Genomic DNA, 17,427 nt, shown 5'->3' on the forward strand with positions numbered 1-17,427 from the left:
CCATGATCTGGGGTCCATGGACTCAAAGGAGGCCTTAGATGGGCTTCAGAAATGGTGTGAAGATCCAATGAAAGTGCTGGAATAACGTGTGACATGTGGATTTTTCTAGGGAGAACACCCACAAATTTCATGGGTTACTTCAAGTCTTCATGCCACTTCAGGGTCTTAGAACCTACTCTGGTTTCCCTCTGGACTTGGCTTCTTTCTTTCATGAGGATATCTCCCATATAAATCTCCCATATAAATATCTCCCAGATAAATTGTCTTTTGGGATCTTCTTTCTTAAGATTTTTTTATTTTATGTGGACCATTAAAAAAAAAAACACCTTTATTGAATTTGTTACAATACAGCTTCTGTTATATGTTTTGTTTTTATGGCCACGAGGCATGTGGGATTCTAGCTGCCAGACCAGGGACTGAACCCACACCCCCTGCATTGGAAGGTGATGTCATTACCATGGGACTGCCAGGGGAAAGTCCTGAAATTTTCTTATTTTTGTTTTCTCACAAGATTTGAGCCCTGGAGGGAGACCTGTTCTTACTCTCAGCACATGTTCTCTGCTTTGTTTCAGCCCAGGTTTTTCACATCCTCTGCTCCCCGGCAACATGAATCCACTGAGTGGCCAAGAAATACTGTGGTTTTCCCTTTTGTACACAATTTCCAAGGAAGGACTTTTCCTGAATGTTCTGAGACCACTACCTGAACAAGAGTTGGCTATTCAAACAGGAACTTAGAGATGAACCTGAGTTTAATTTCATTTTCATTTTTTTAGAAAAAGACCCCTTATTTTCTCTTCTCACCAAAGCCATTTCTCTTTTTTTTCTGTTACAAATTTCACAGCCCTTCTCCCCCTGAAAATCTAGCGCTGCATCTCGGTACCTGACCAGTAACAACAGGTTTGCCCACACTTCTGTCTGTCTAGTAATATGCGTGATTTTTTTCACTTTTGATTGTTTATGATATAAAAGCAGTGATCTTGGAAATTCCTCAAAAAGTTCAACATAGAGTTGTTGTATGAGCCAGCTACTTCAATCTCAGTTATATGCCCAAGAGTTTGAAGAGCGGGGCACAAATGTTCATATTATTCATAATAGCCAAAGAGTGAAAGCAAGCCAAATGTCTATCAGCTGATGAGTGGATAAATAAGATGTGGCATAGCCATAAGTGGAATATGATATAGCCATTAAGAAACAAACGACACATGCTATTACATGGACAAACCTTGAAAACACTATGTTAAGTGAAAGAAGCCAACACAAAGAACCACATACTATGTGATTCCCTTTTTTAGAAATGTCCAGAATAGGCAAATCCATAGAAATCTGGAGACAGAAGGTAAATTAATGATTGTTAGAAAATGGGGGGTGGGGGAAGAACTGATAGTGACTACAGGTTTGGAGCTTTTTTTTGGAATCCTGGAAATATTCTGGAATTAGTTGTGTTTATAACCAGTCCATCCTAAAGGAGATCAGTCCTGGGTGTTCATTGGAAGGACTGAAGTTGAAGCTGAAACTCCAGTACTTTGGGCACCTGATGCGAAGAGCTGACTCATTTGAAAAGACCCTGATGCTGGGAAAGATTGAGGGCAGGAGGAGAAGGGGACGACAGAGGATGAGATGGTTGGATGGCATCACCAACTCGATGGACATGGGTTTGGGTGGACTCTGGGAGTTCGTGATGGACAGGGAGGCCTGGCATGCTGTGGTTCATGGGGTCGCAAAGAGTCAGACATGACTGAGCGACTGAACTGACTGAACTGAATGAAAGAGGAACTCCCCAGGTGGGTAGGTGCTCAACATGCTACTGGAGATCAGTGGAGAAATACTCCGGAAAGAATGAAGGGATGGAGCCAAAGCAAAAACAACATCCAGTTGCGGATATGACTGGTGATAGAAGCAAGGTCCAATGTTGTAAAGAGCAATATTGCATAGAAACCTGGAATGTCAGGTCCATGAAGGAAAGCAAATTGTGAGTGGTCAAACAGGAGATGGCAAGAGTGAACATCAACATTCTAGGAATCAGCGAACTAAAATGGACTACATTGGGTGAATTTAACTCAGATGACCATTAGATCTATTACTTTGGGCAGGAATCCCTTAGAAGAAATGGAGTAGCCATAATAGTCAACAAAAGAGCCCAAAATGCAGTATTTGGATACAATCTCAAAAATGACAGAATGATCTCTGTTTGTTTCCAGGGCAAACCATTCAATATCACGGTAATCCAAGTCTATGCCCTGACCAGTAACAGTGAAGAAGCTGAAGTTGACCGGTTCTATGAAGATCTACAAGACCTTTTAGAACTAACACCCAAACAAGATATCCTTTTTATTATAGGGGACTGGAATGCAAAAGTAGGAAGTCAAGTAACACCTGGAATAACAGGCAAATTTGGCCTTGGAGTACAGAAGAAAGCAGGGCAAAGGCTAATAGAGTTTTGCCAGGAGAATGCACTGGGCATAGCAAACACCCTCTTCCAACAACACAAGAGAAGACTCTATACATGGACATCACTGGATGGCCAACACCGAAATCAGACTGATTATATTCTTTGCAGCCGAAGATGGAGAAGCTCTATACAGTGAACAAAAACAAGACCGGGAGCTGACTATGGCTCAGATCATGAGCTCCTTATTGCCAAATTCAGACTTAAATTGAATAAAGTGGGGAAAACTACTAGACCATTCAGGTATGACTATACAGTGGAAGCGAGAAATAGATTTAAGAGAGTAGATCTGATAGACAAAGTGCCTGATGAACTATGGACGCAGGTTCATGACATTGTACAGCAGACAGGGACCAAGACCATCTCCAAGAAAAAGAAATGCAAAAAAGCAAACTGGCTGTCTGAGGAGGCCTTACAAATAGCTGTGAGAAGAAGAGAAGTGAAAAGCAAAGGAGAAAAGGAAAGATATACCCATCTGAATGCAGAGTTCCAAAGAATAGCAAGGACAGATAAGAAAGCCTTCCTCAGCGATCAATGCAAAGAAATAGAGGAAAACAATAGAATGGGAAAGACTAGAGATCTCTTCAAGAAAATTAGAGATACCAAGGGGAACATTTCATGTAAAGATGGGCTCAATAAAGGACAGAAATGGTATAGACCTAACAGAAGCAGAAGATATTAAGAAGAGGTGGCAAGAATACACAGAAGAACTATACAAAAAAGATCTTCATGACCCAGATAATCACGGTGGTGTGATCACTCACCTAGAGCCAGACATCCTGGACTGCAAAGTCAAGTGGGCCTGAGGAAGCATCACTATGAACAAAGCTAGTGGAGGTGATGGAATTCCAGTTGAGCTATTTCAAATCCTAAAAGATGATGCTGTGAAAGTGCTGCACTCAATATGCCAGCAAATTTGGAAAACTCAGCAGTGGCCACAGGACTGGAAAAGGTCAGTTTTCATTCCAATCCCAAAGAAAGGCAATGCCAAAGAATGCTCAAACTACCACACAATTGCACTCATCTCACACGCTAGTAAAGTAATGCTCAAAATTCTCCAAGCCAGGCTTCAGCAATACGTGAACCATGAACTTTCAGATGTTCAAGCTGGTTTTAGAAAAGGCAGAGGAACCAGAGATCAAATTGCCAACATCCGCTGGATCATGGAAAAAGCAAGAGAGTTCCAGAAAAACATCTATTTCTGTATGCCAAAGCCTTTGACTGTGTGGATCACAATAAATTGTGGAAAATTCTGAAAGAGATGGGAATACCAGACCACCTGACCTGCCTCTTGAGAAACCTGTATGCAGGTCAGGAAGCAACAGTTAGAACTGGACATGGAACAACAGACTGGTTCCAAATAGGAAAAGAAGTGCACCAAGGCTGTATATTGTCACCCTGCATATTTAACTCATATGCAGAGTACATCATGAGAAACGCTGGGCTGGAAGAAGCACAGGCTGGAATCAAGATTGCTGGGAGAAATATCAATAACCTCAGATAATCAGATGATACGGCCCTTATGGCAGAAAGTGAAGAAGAACTAAAGAGCTTCTTGATGAAAGTGAAAGAGGAGAGTGAAAAACCTGGCTTAAAACTCAACATTCAGAAAACTAAGATCATGGCATCCAGTCCCATCACTTCATGGCAAATAGATGGGGAAACAATGGAAACAGTGTCAGACTTTATTTTTGGGGGCTCCAAAATCACTGCAGATGGTTACTGCAGCCATGAAATTAAAAGACGCTTACTCCTTGGAAGGAAAGTTATGACCAACCTACATAGCATATTAAAAAGTAGATACATTACTTTGTCAACAAAGGTCCATCTAGGCAAGGCTATGGTTTTTCCAGTAGTCATGTATGGATGTGAGAGTTGGACTGTGAAGAAAGCTGAGTGCCGAAGAATTGATGCTTTTGAACTGTGGTGTTGGAGAAGACTCTTGAGAGTCCCTTGGACTGCAAGGAGATCCAACCAGTCCATCCTAGAGGAGATGGGTCCTGGGTGTCCATTGGAATGACTGATGTTGAAGCTGAAACTCCAATACTTTGGCCACCTGATGCCAAGAGCTGACTCATTTGAAAAGACCCTGATGCTGGGAGGGATTGGGGGAAGGAGGAGAAGGGGACAACAAAGGATGAGATGGTTGAATAGCATCACCAGCTCAATGGACATGAGGTTGAATAAATTCCGGGAGTTGGTGATGGACAGGGAGGCCTGGCGTGCTGCGGTTCATGGGGTCACAAAGATTTGGACACAACTGAGTGACTGAACTGAACTGATATGATATTATGAAGATGGTAAAAAAAAATACGGATTATACTTTAAAATGGTTAACATGGTGAACTTCAAGTTTTTAAAAAGCTGTGGTATTTGAGATGGTGAAAGAAAGATAAAGGTGACGTCAGAATATTCTTGTTCTATTCTGGGGGTATGAATTTTGGGGTGAATTCAGGTGGGATCTCTCAAATTCTCTAGGACCTAGTTTTTAAATTCTTCAAACATAAGGATCTCCTATGCAGTCTACAATCCACAAACTCAGGGTTGCAGGATTCCCAGACCACTTGCATTAACTACCTACCCCCATGTCCACTGGGCTTCCCTGGTGGGTCAGACAGTAAAGAATCTGCCTGCAATGCAGGAGACCCAAGTTTGATCCCTGGGTCGGGAAGATCCCCTGGAGAAGGGAATGGCTACCCACTCCAGTATTCTTGCGTGGAGATTTCCATGGACAGAGGAGCCTTGGAGGTCTACAGTCCATTGGGTCACAGAGAGGCAGACATGACTGATTGACTGACAATTTCACTTTCCCCATGTCCACCAGGAGTCTGTGGCCCACACTTTGGAACCCTTGCTCTGGAATGATTATGTCAGCAAGCTGATTTTTCTTCCTGGACACATGATGTGTTGTGTGATTGTACGGTACTGTTATTTTGGGTTAGGTTTTTTTTTTTTTTTTAAAGGTGAAGTGACTATACCAATTCATTTTTATCGCTATGAATCTACCCAACACAATGTCATCTTCTCAGGGCCCAACTCCAAGCATCCAACATCCATGCACATAGGCAAATAACAGGACAACTGCCGAAAGGGTGGAATCCTCTTGATTTTACTGGTTAGAGTTCAGCTGCCAGAGGTACTGGGTTTTCATATACAGAACAGCCAACTTGTTTGTGATCAGACTTCAGTGACATCGACCTTCCGAAACATCTGTGACGCAGGGGGGCGTGGAGGAAGAAGCAGCAGGCTCAGAGCCTCCTGAGAACAATGGCCCAAAACCCATGCACCACCCCTCCTCAGACGCAAAGCCAACCTGACACGTACGCAGCACTGCCTTTCCTGGCTTCCTCAGGGAAACTTCAGTTTTGCCCCGGAGGTTTCCATCAGAGAGCAGGAAGTGAAGAGCAGAAGACTCAGAAAGCAGGTCAGAAGAGGAGGGACCGGCAGGACGTGACAACTCGGGACACAAACACTTCCCCCATATTGTACAGGAACACATTTTGTATCGTGTGCACAACAGAAAGAATGGCGAAAGCTGTTTAAATACAGCCGGGAATCAGGTAGTATGGAAGGCGGTAAAAGTTCCCAGATACCACAGTTGCCCCCAACAGCTTCACCAATAGAGCAGACAGCAGTGCAAACCATCAATGAGAAGAGTGTTAGTCTGTGAAAGGCAAGCCAAGCTCTGCACTGCAGGTTTGGACAGGCTCTTGGTGACATCACGACACCACAGCAAGGTACAAACGGGCTGATGTTTGTAATGATGACCATGACTCATCAAGAAAAGGTTAAATACTCTCCAGTGTACTCTGTTTACTAAGGCAGGGAAGTGCGTAATATATTTTAGAAAGATTTCCCTCAAAAAATATTAAAATTTTAAAGATTCATCACTTAAAAGGGTTAATCCTCTGTTATCTGAATATTTGCGTACATTACCTCATTTCACAACAATGCTAGTTAATGAGGCATTGCTTTTTTTTTTATGTATCATTAGTATCAAATTATTGGCACCATTCAGATTTAAGGAGAGGGAGAGGAGAGCAAAGTATACAATACAACATAAAAATACAATTCTGATACAAATGTATGAGATCAATCCCACTTAAGTGGTCCTAAGAAATGGATGGATATTTTACACACAAGGAAATACAGCTACTAAGTCATCACATGGAAAAGTGCTCAGCTTTGCTAGCAATTAATGAAATAAAACAACCTTTTGAGAACAACTATACGTACTTATTAAACTAGCAAAAATAAATAAAAATGGCAAAACCCAATACTGGCAGAACTATCCGGTAAATAGAAATGCTTATACATTGCTGGTGGCATCAAAAATTGTAGAGGGGATTCAAGCATTCAGAGAAGATGGGAGGTTGAACTTGATGACCTTTAAGGTCCTTTCAACCAGGAGACGAGATCTTTCTAGAAAGCAATCTGACAATATGAAACAAGAGCTATAAAATACTTCATGCTCTTTGACCTTGTCATCTCTCTTTGGAGATACTCCCAAGGGAAGAATCCAAAGGAAGAAACATTTTATTTTTTACAAAGACATTCATAGCAGCACTATTTATGAGAATGAAAAATAGGCTATAACTCAAATATCTAGTAATGGCAACAAGTGAGGTTAACCACATTACATGAATACAAAGAAACTGAAAGTGGTGAGAGCAGGATCAGTGTTGAAAAGAGAAGATATGCGTTAGATGGAGGAAGTAATCAAGGATTATGTACACACTGACCATACTCATGAAAAAAATGTGTGCATGTGCATCGAGAAAGCGTGGGGAACAATTGGAGGGCCAGTTTGTGGTTAGGGGGTTCTTTTATTCCTGCAAAGTTGTTCAAGTGCATAAGAAAAATTTAAAAACACATTTCTTGAAACTATGTAAAAAAGAGCAAAGTTTCTTCTGGTCAAGTTTCTATCAACAGGACATGAGTTGATCAACTTTAGAGAGAATTTTCCTTCATGGAACACCCAAATGAATCCTGCTATCAAATCCCTTTGTAAGGATTTTTAGACAATTTCAACTATTTCAGACAATTTAAGCTTTTACTTTGGGTTCAATAATAAATTCTATGTATCCCCAATAATATCATAACCCCCAAATTCACAAGTTAAATTATATTTCTGATTAAGCTGAAATAACTTCAGTCCTGGTGATTGCAACTTTCCTTTTTTAGTTCACCTACTCGTGTCTGAATAAAAATGAATGTTAAAGACTTTATAAGATCTGTGCATTTACCAGTGTAAATGAAAAACCAGCAGTAAAGAATTATTCTCTCATTAAAAATGACTCTTTAACAAACAGTCAAAGCTTGGTGCAAGTGTCAGTCATACAAAATCACATGGTTGAGACTGAGAGCAAAGGATTCCATGCCATATTAACCCCTGTGGTTATTAATATGTACACACAGGTGCTTCTGAAAAGGAATCCCGGTTTTCCCATCTTTCTTCTCCTAGGCTTACCAAATTTTGTCTCAACTACATTGAGTAGTAGGAAAACCTCTAATACTCAGGAGACAGCAAATAACTTTTCCAATAAAAGTCAAGCCAGAGGTTGGCTTTGACTGGCCATGGAGACCTGGGCGACCAGAGCACATGTTTGTATGCTGTGCTACAGCGAGCACACGAAGCCCAAAGAAAGAAAACGGACAGAAGGCACCATGCCCTCCTCCAGGCAGCCAGGGGAGAGTTTCACAGTTCGGTCATCAGCAGTCTTTTCATCATTTTCTCTCTCTCCAGTTCCTGCCGGAGTGTCTCTGCACTGAGAAAGAGGAGGCGACAAAATGGTGAGATACACACTCAAAAATGGTAAGAGCAGCCTCGGTTTAAATGCCATTTCCCAAGCTCAGCTCCTGACTTGCTCTTTCAGGCTCCTTAAGGAACCCCTCCATTTGCCAGCCCTACAATGGCCTGAACTTGGCTGCCTATGGATTTCCCCCACCAGACTTCAGCTTCTGCAGGTACCGCTCCTCAGAGGACTGACTGTTATATACGCCATTCCTCTCTGAACCCTCAGAGCTGAACACAGGACCTGGCACGTAGCACCCTCTCAGCAACTTGAAAGTCCAGGTGTTAGTCACTCAGTTGTGTCCAACTCTTTGCGACCCCATGGACTACAGCCTGCCAGGCTCCTCTGTCCATGGAATTCTCTAGACAAGAATACTGGAGTGGGTAGCCATTCACTTCTCCAGGGGATCTCCAGCTTAATCTGAAATAGGATATAACTCAAATATCTAGTAATGGCAACAAGTAAGGTTAACCACATTACATGAATACAAAGAAACTGAAAGTGGTCAGAGCAGGATCAGTGTTGAAAAGAGAAGATATGCGTTAGATGGAGGAAGTAATCAAGGATTATGTACACACTGACCATACTCATGAAAAAAATGTGTGCATGTGCATCGAGAAAGCATGGGGAACAGTTGGAGGGCCAGTTTGTGGTTAGGGGGCTTCTGTTTTGCTCAGTCTACATCCTTAGCACCTAGAATAATACTATCTAGACCTTGATGTGGAGAAGGCAATGGCACCCCACTCCAGCACTCTTGCCTAGAAAATCCCATGGACGGAGGAGCCTGTAGGCTGTAGTCCATGGGGTCGCGAAGAGTTGGACACGACTGAGCGACTTCACTTTCATTTTTCACTTTCATGCATTGGAGAAGGAAATGGCAACCCACTCCAGTGTTCTTGCCTGGAGAATCCCAGGGACGGGGGAGCCTGGTGGGCTGCCGTCTATGGGGTCACACAGAGTCGGACACGACTGAAGTGACTTAGCAGCAGCAGCAGCCTTTGATGACCTTTCAGTAAATACTTAGAGAATACATGAAGAAAAGCATGAATAAGACAGTCACAAACATCGCTGCAGATGTGACAAACACAATGAGCCCGGGCCTGGTTTCCCTGTCACCAGAGTTACCTGTCGGCACCTGCTGGTCTGACACACCTGGTTGCTGGAGAAACAGGCTTCCGAATGGTGTAGATGGTCTGCACTGTGGACACGGCCTCTGTCAAGGGCCTCAGGGTCGCTGCTGGAATCAGCGGGGAGGACTGGCCAGGACAGCACTGTACCTTACTGTCTCTAAAGTCTGCCTGGAGGGGAAACAAAAAAGAGGAAGTCAACCTCAATTTGGGTTTCATTTTCATATTGTCAGCTGTTTCCTCACCCTTACCACAGTCCCTGTCATTTTTAAATAATAGTTCATCAATAGCCTTGTATTAAACCATTTTATTTAGTGCCAGCCACTATGCTAAGTACTTTACATGTATTACCTCTTCACAATCTTTAAGGGGGAGGCCATGTTTCATCACGTCAGACACCATCATTTATAAGACACACCATTTTTTGCACACGCCACAGAGAAAAAGTAGCCATTCAAATTCTGTCAGGCCCACTAGTGTAATACCTACTCTAATTTCAGAGATGTTAGAAGGTGGAAAAATGCACATCTTGGAACTGATTTTTATGGAAAAGGAAACTGAAGCTCAGAGACGTTAAGTAATCTTCCCGAGGTCACACAGTAAGCACTAAGAACCAGTATTTAGAACCAAGATTCTAAATGGGGAGAATCTTTATCTTTGAGAGTCCTGAAAGACTACTGATGAAAAATACAAGCCCCTGTTTGTTTTACAACTGCCTCCAGAGACAGAACTGAGCTGGCCTGGGCTGGAGCAATGCCAGAGAACTGACCACAAGAACAGAGCATCACAGAGTTGCTGGCATGTGATGTTTGCCACAGGGGGCTTTCACAAACGTTGGGATGTAGTGGTCACTTGTGTGGTTCCTTAGATAATGCTGGCTCATTTCTTTCCAGGGACATGGTAGGATTACACTTCCCCAGCCTACTTTTAAAAATGTTTTTTAATAAATTTTTATTTATTTATTGGCTCTGCTTCCTGGCATGCGGGACTTTAGCTCTCCAACAAGGGATCAAACCTGTGGCCCCTGCAGCGGAAGCACACAGGCTTAACCACTGGACCCCCAGGAAAGTCCCCCTCGACCCCACTTTGAAGCTGGCATGGCAAGTGCCTTGCTTTAGCCACGGAAATGAGCCACCATGTCTTATCTCCATTGGAAGAGTTAAGTGCTGGTGTGTGATTTGTCACTTCTTTCCCCGCCTCCCCCCAACCTCTGTGACCAGCAGTGTTCTAGGTGGCAGCTGCTCCATTAGCCAGGGTCCCAGAAACAAAGCAACACAGAGCAGAAGGCATAGCCCACCCATGGCAGTCACGCAGCATGAACAGGAAATTCAATTTGTCATTTTAAAGCATGGCTGAGTCCAGCCTTCCTGATACAGGAGCTGGGGTAAACGTTATTTTGTTGCTTCAATAAAGTGGGTGTAGGTTGGGCTTTTGATGCCAATTTTGACTCTTTCTGGAAAAAGAGGGAAATGTACTTACATACAAAGGCAATTGTGGGGAAGGTACCAGGGCCTTAGCATGAATCAAGGCAGTGGCATCAAACTTTACTAACAGTCATTATATTCCTCACTGCCATGCACTCAAAATAGGAAAAAAAGAGCCAACCTCACTTAAGAATGACCTTGTGCTCTAAGTCACTTCAGTCATGTCCAGCTCTTGGTGACCCCATGAACTGTAACCCACCAGGCTCCTCAGTCAATGGGATTCTCCAAGCAAGAATACTGGAGTGGGTTGCCATTTCCTACTCAGGGGATCTTCCCAACCCAGGGGTTGAATCCACGTTCTCTTAAGTCTTCTGAATTGGTAGTCAGGTTCTTCACCACTAGCACTACCTGAGAAGCCCAAGAATGACCTCAGGGAGCCGTGAAAATCACTATCATTAAATCTCAACCCTGAGTCCTCGTCTTCTTAACATTTGCTGAATGAAGACATGAATGACCCAACATTTGCTGGGACAAAGTAGGTAACATAGGGACAGGCCAGGTTAAGATCATGATACAGAAATCTGACCAGAGTCAGGCAGAGGTCCTCATCTTAGACAGACCGAGGCCCTGGGCTGACTATCAAGTAGACTCAACAGGCTCAAATACAAGGTAGGAACTGGCTTCAGAGCCAACCAAGGAGTCTGGTTGTTGAATTCAGGCACAAGGTCAATGCTGGATCAACTACCAGGATAACTGTATGGAGTTCCCTGGAGCTGCTGACCTCCCCCTTCACTGTGGACAGGATAGGTCAGGGAGTCTCTGGAGAGGCCAACTCAAGGTCAAGTATCTTGACCTTGGTAGGGAGGAAAAGAGAATATGATGCACAAGAGGAAGAAAATTAGGAAGCTGAAGCTTATGAATTTGGCTTCCATTACCATCAAGCTGTTGGTATTAAAAACTTGCGAATTATAATCTCCAGTTTAGTCCTCTCTCCTGATACAGACTTGGATATCCAACTGCCAAAAAGCAAAAGGCAAAAGAAAAAAGCAAATGAGAAAAGGAAAGTATATATATATATATCTGAATGCAGAGTTCCAAAGAATAGCAAGGAGAGATAAGAAAGACTTCCTCAGTGATCAATGCAAAGAAATAGAGGAAAACAATAGAATGGGAAAGACTAGTGATCCCTTCAAGAAACTTAGAGATACCAGGGAAATATTTCATGCAAAGTTGGGCACAATTAAGGACAGAAATGGTATGGACCTAACAGAAGAAGAAGATATTAAGAAGAGGTGGCAAGAATACACAGAAGAACTGTACCAAAAAGATCTTCATGACCCAGATAATCACAATGGTGTAATCACTCATCTAGAGCCACACATCCTGGAATGAGAAGTCAAGTGGGCCCGAGGAAGCATAACTATGAACAAAGCTAGTGGAGGTGATGGAATTCCAGTTGAGCTATTTCAAATCCTAAAAGATGATGCTGTGAAAGTGCTGCACTCAATATGCCAGCAAATTTAGAAAACTCAGCAGTGGCCACAGGGCTGGAAAAGGTCAGTTTTCATTCCAATCCCAAAGAAAAGCAATGCCAAAGAATGCTCAAACTATAGCACAATAGCACTCATCTCACATGCTAGCAAAGTAATGCTCAAAATTCTCCAAGCCAGGCTTCAACAGTATGTGAACAAAGAACTTCCAGATGTTCAAGCTGATGTAGAAAAGGCAGAGGAAACAGAGATCAAATTGCCAACATCCGTTGGATCATAGAAATGCAAGAGAATCCCAGAAAAACATCTATTTCTGCTTCACTGACTATGCTAAAGTCTTTGACTGTGTGGATCACAACAAACTGTGGAAAACTCTTCAAGAAATGGGAATACCTGACCACCTTACCTGCCTCCTGAGAAATCTGTATGCAGGTCAAGAAGCAATAGTTAGAACTGGACATGGAACAATGGACTGGTTCCAAATTGGGAAAGGAGTATGTTAAGGCTGTATATTGTCACCCTGCTTATTTAAGTTATATGCAGAGTTCAGTTCAGTCACTCAGTCACGTCCAACTCTTTGTGACCCCATGAACTGCAGCACGCCAGGCCTCCCTGTCCATCACCAACTCCTGGAGTCCACCCAAACCCATGTCCATTGTGTCGGTGATGCCATCCATCTCATCCTCTGTTGTCCCCTTCTCCTCCCGCCCTCAATCTTTGCCAGCATCAGGGTCTTTTCAAATGAGTCAGCTCTTCTCATCAGGCGGCCAAAGTATTGGAGTTTCAGCTTCAATGTCAGTCCTTCCAATGAACACCCAGGACTGATCTCCTTTATGATGGACTGGTTGGATCTCCTTGCAGTCCAGGGGACTCTCAAGAGTCTTCTCCAACACCACAGTTCAAAAGCATCAATTCTTCAGCACTCAGCTTTCTTCACAGTCAAACTCTCACATCCATACATGACTACTGGACAAACCACAGCCTTAACTAGACGGACCTTTGTTGGCAAAGTAATGTCTATGCTTTGAATATGCAGTCTGGTTGGTCATAACTTTCCTTCCAAGGAGTAAGCGTCTTTTAATTTCATGGCTGCAATCACCATCTGCAGTGATTTTGGAGCCCCCCAAAATAAAGTCAGCCACTGTTTCCACTGTTTTTCTTTCTATTTGCCATGAAGTGATGGGACTGGATGCCATGATCTTCGTTTTCTGAATGTTGAGCTTTAAGCCAACTTTTTCACTGTCTTCTTTCACTTTCATCAAGAGGCTCTTTAGTTCCTCTTCACTTTCTGCCATAAGGGTGGTGTCATCTGCATATATGAGGTTATTAATATTTCTCCCGGCAATCTTGATTCCAGCTTGTGCTTCCTCCTGCCCAGCGTTTCTCATGATGTACTCTACACAGAAGTTAAATACACAGGGTGACAATATATAGCCTTGACGAACTCCTTGTTCTCTTTGGGACCAGTCTGTTGTTCTATGTCCAGTTCTAACTCTTGCTTCCTGACCTGCATACAGGTTTCTCAAGAGGCAGGTCAGGTGGTCTGGTATTCCCATCTCTTTCAGAATTTTCCACAATTTATTGTGATCCATAGAGTCAAAGGCTTTGGCATCATCAATAAAGTAGAAATAGATGTTTTTCTGGAACTCTCTTGCTTTTTCCATGATCCAGCGGATGTTGGCAATTTGATCTCTGGTTCCTCTGCCTTTTCTAAAACCAGCTTGAACATCTGGAAGTTCATGGTTCACATATTGCTGAAGCCTGGCTTGGAGAATTTTGAGCATTACTTTACTAGCATGTGGGATGAGTGCAATTGTGCGGTAGTTTGAGCATTCTTTGGCATTGCCTTTCTTTGGGATTGGAATGAAAACTGACCTTTTCCAGTCCTGTGGCCACTGCTGAGTTTTCCAAATTTGCTGACATGTTGAGTGCAGCACTTTCACAGCATCATCTTTCAGGATTTGAAATAGCTCAACTGGAATTCGATCGCCTCTACTAGCTTTGTTCTTAGTGATGTTTCCTAAGGCCCACCTGACTTCACATTCCAGGATGTCTGGCTTTAGGTGAGTATGGGTGATCACACCTTCATGATGATCTGGGTCATGAAGATCTTTTTTGTACAGTTCTTATGTGTATTCTTGCCACTTTCTTAATAGCTTCTGCTTCTGTTAGGTCCATACCATTTCTGTCCTTTACTGAGCCCATCTTTGCATGAAATGTTCCCTTCTCTAATTTTCTTGAAGAGATTTCTAGTTTTTCCCATTCTATTGTTTTCCTCTATTTCTTTGCCTTGATCACTGAGGAAGGCTTTCTTATCTGTCCTTGCTATTCTTTGGAACTCTGCATTCAGATGGGTATATCTTTCCTTTCCTCCTTTGCTTTTCACTTCTCTTCTTTTCACAGCTATTTGTAAGGCCTCCTCAGACAGCCATTTTGCTTTTTTGCATTTCTTTTTCTTGGGGGGATGGTCTTGCTCCCTGTCTCCTGTACAATGTCACGAACCTCTGTCCATAGTTCATCAGCTACTCTGTCTATCAGATCTAGTCCCTTAAATCTGTTTCTCAGTTCCACTGTATAGTCATAAGGGATTTGATTTAGGTCACATGATGCAGAGTACATCATGTGAAATGCCAGACTGGATGAAGCACAAGCTGGAATCAAGATTGCCAGGAAAAATATCAATAACCTCAGATATGCAGATGCCACCACCCATATGGCAGAAAGTGAAGAGGAACCAAAGAGCCTCTTGATGAAAGTGAAAGAGGAGAGTGAAAAACCTGCTTAAAATTAAACATTCAAAAAGTGAAGATCATGGCATCTGGTCCCATCACTTCATGGGAAATAGATGGGGAAACAATGCAAACAGTGTCAGACTTTATTTATATAGGCTCCAAAGTCACTGCAGATGGTGACTGCAGCCATGAAATTAAAAGATGCTTGCTCCTTGGAAGAAAAGCTATGACAAACTTATATAGCATATTAAAAAGCAGAGACATTACTTTGCCAACAAAGGTCCATCTAGTCAAAGCTATGGTTTTTCCAGTAGTCATGTACAGATTTGACAGTTGGACCACAAAGAAAGCTGAGCACCAAAGAATTGGTGCTTTTGAACTGTGGTGTTGGAGAAGACTCTTGAGAGACCCTTGGACAGCAATGAGATCAAACCAGTCAATACTAAAGGAAATCAATCCTGAATATTCATTGGAAGGACTGATGCTAAAGTTGAAGCTCCAGTACTTTGGCCACCTGATGGGAAGAACTGACTCATTAGAAAAGACCCTGATGCTGGAAAATATTGAAGGCAGGAAGAGAAGGGGATGACAGAGCATTAGATGGTTGGATGGCATCATCGACTCAATGGACATGAGTTTGAGTAAGCTCCGGGAGTTGGTGATGGACAGGGAGGCCTGGCGCACTGCAGTCCATGGGTTTGCAGAGTCAGACACGACTGAGTAACTGAACTGAACTGATCCAGCTGCCCATTCACTATTTCCATCCAGGCATTTCCAAGGCATTTCTAACACATTTGCAAGAGGCAAATTCATTATTCCTCCTGGTTCAGTCTTCCCTAAGATTTCCTTGTCTCTGAATGCACCCACTCTCCATCCACATTCTGTAAGTCAGAAATCTTAGAGCTATTTCTGGCCCTTTCTCTCCCTCATCCAATCCAGTTCCTCACCAGCCTCTTAAATATTTCCCTGATCTGTGCACATCTATCCACCTCCACCATCAACAGCATTCTGGGCCAAGCTCTCTGCCTTCTTTCCCTTGAACTCCTGTTCGAGGTTTCTAGACGACTGCTCAGAGCCCACCCTGCCTGACTCCAGCTCCTCTCACTGCCATCACAGGGGTCATCGCCAAACACAGCTGCCCTGGCCCTGCCCTGCTCAGAGTCCTTCAAAGGCTTCTCGCTGAAGGACTTCCCATCTGAGCTCAGCCAAGCATGGCTGTGCCCGGCAGGGTGTGTCCCTGCTTTCCTCCCCGTCCTCCTCTCATGCCCCACACCCTTGCTCTCTGCCTTCTATGCCCACTGGCCTCAGTTCAGTCCCCTGGAGGTGGGATGCCCCCTCTGCCCCAGGACTCTGGCTCATGCTGCTCCCTCTGCCTGCTCTAGCTGCCTTCAAGCCACTCTTGCCCTGTTCTTCAAAGTCCCAGCATGGTTTCTGACATTGGCTTCCTGCTCCATCTTGGCCCCTGGCTTTTCAGGAAGGGCTTCCCTGGGTGTCTCACAGCACTGCCAAGGCTGGGCAGCAGGCCAGAGTGCCTGCCATGGCCAGCAGAGGAAGTGGAGCCGGAGCCTCCAGCTAAGGAAGCTGTGCCCAGCCAAACTGCAGGGGCCAGATGAGTATCTGGCAGCAGCACTGAATGCCTGGTCCAGCCCCTGTGTCTCTGTCCTCTGTTCCTTAAAAGACAGGTGCTGGAAGCTGATCATGACCCTAGTGCAGATTGTTCTGCATGTGTGCATGCTAAGTCACTGCGGTTGTGTCCGCTCTGTGTGACCTCATGGACTGTAGCTCACCAGGCTCCTCTACCCGTGGGATTCTCCAGCAAGAACACTGAAAAGTGGGTTGCCATGCCCTTCCCCAGGGGCTCTTCCTGACCCAGGAACAGAACTCACATCTCTTATGTCTCCTCTATTTGCAAGCTGGTTCTTTACCAGTAGTACCACATGGGAAGCCCCATGGATTGTTCTAGAAACCTGCTTTTGTTTCTGCACAGACTGTTGAACACCTTCCCAGGTCTGTTCATCCTCAGACCTGAATCAGCCACTGCTCACACCCTCCTGTCCATATGGCTGAAGCCACCTCAGGTAGTGACAATCAGCCAGCCCCTGAGACTGCACTTTGAGCTATCCCTAGGGCACCACACAGCCCGCCCAGAAGATCCTCTAGATTGACCTTTGGAAGGAACCTCAGGGACCATGTGGTTCTAGGAATTGCAAACTCTGATCCCTGGGAGGAAGAGGGAGGGAGAGGAAAGAGGCATGCATGGGTATTCAATTATGCCCAACTTTTTGTAACTCCATGGACTGTAGACCCCCAGGATCCTCTGTCCATTGGATTTTCCAGGCAAGAATACTGGAGGGGGTTACCATTTCCTTCTCCAAAGGATCTTCCCGACCCAGGGGATTGAACCTGCCTCTCC

At 43.9% G+C, this 17,427-nt stretch overlaps 1 protein-coding gene across 9 annotated transcripts in view; it reads right to left on the bottom strand.

The window, feature by feature from the left end:
- Positions 1–5,534: 5,534 nt before the first annotated feature.
- EPB41L4B (erythrocyte membrane protein band 4.1 like 4B) overlaps positions 5,535–17,427 on the bottom strand; it is a 138,391-nt gene continuing 126,498 nt past the window's right edge. For 6 of the 9 annotated variants that reach the window (XM_024996311.2, XM_024996312.2, XM_024996313.2 and 3 more), the window contains 2 exons: positions 9,367–9,539; positions 5,535–8,214 (listed from right to left, as the gene is read on the bottom strand). In XM_024996311.2, the coding sequence (XP_024852079.1) occupies positions 8,145–8,214; positions 9,367–9,539 (243 nt within the window). In that variant the 3' untranslated portion in view covers positions 5,535–8,144. The remainder of the gene's footprint in view (positions 8,215–9,366; positions 9,540–17,427) is intronic. The other 3 variants (XM_024996314.2, XM_015472681.3, XM_024996318.2) reach the window with 1 other exon arrangement.

The sequence above is a fragment of the Bos taurus genome, chromosome 8, assembly GCF_002263795.3.
Source record: "Bos taurus isolate L1 Dominette 01449 registration number 42190680 breed Hereford chromosome 8, ARS-UCD2.0, whole genome shotgun sequence".
Taxonomy (NCBI): domain Eukaryota; kingdom Metazoa; phylum Chordata; class Mammalia; order Artiodactyla; family Bovidae; genus Bos; species Bos taurus.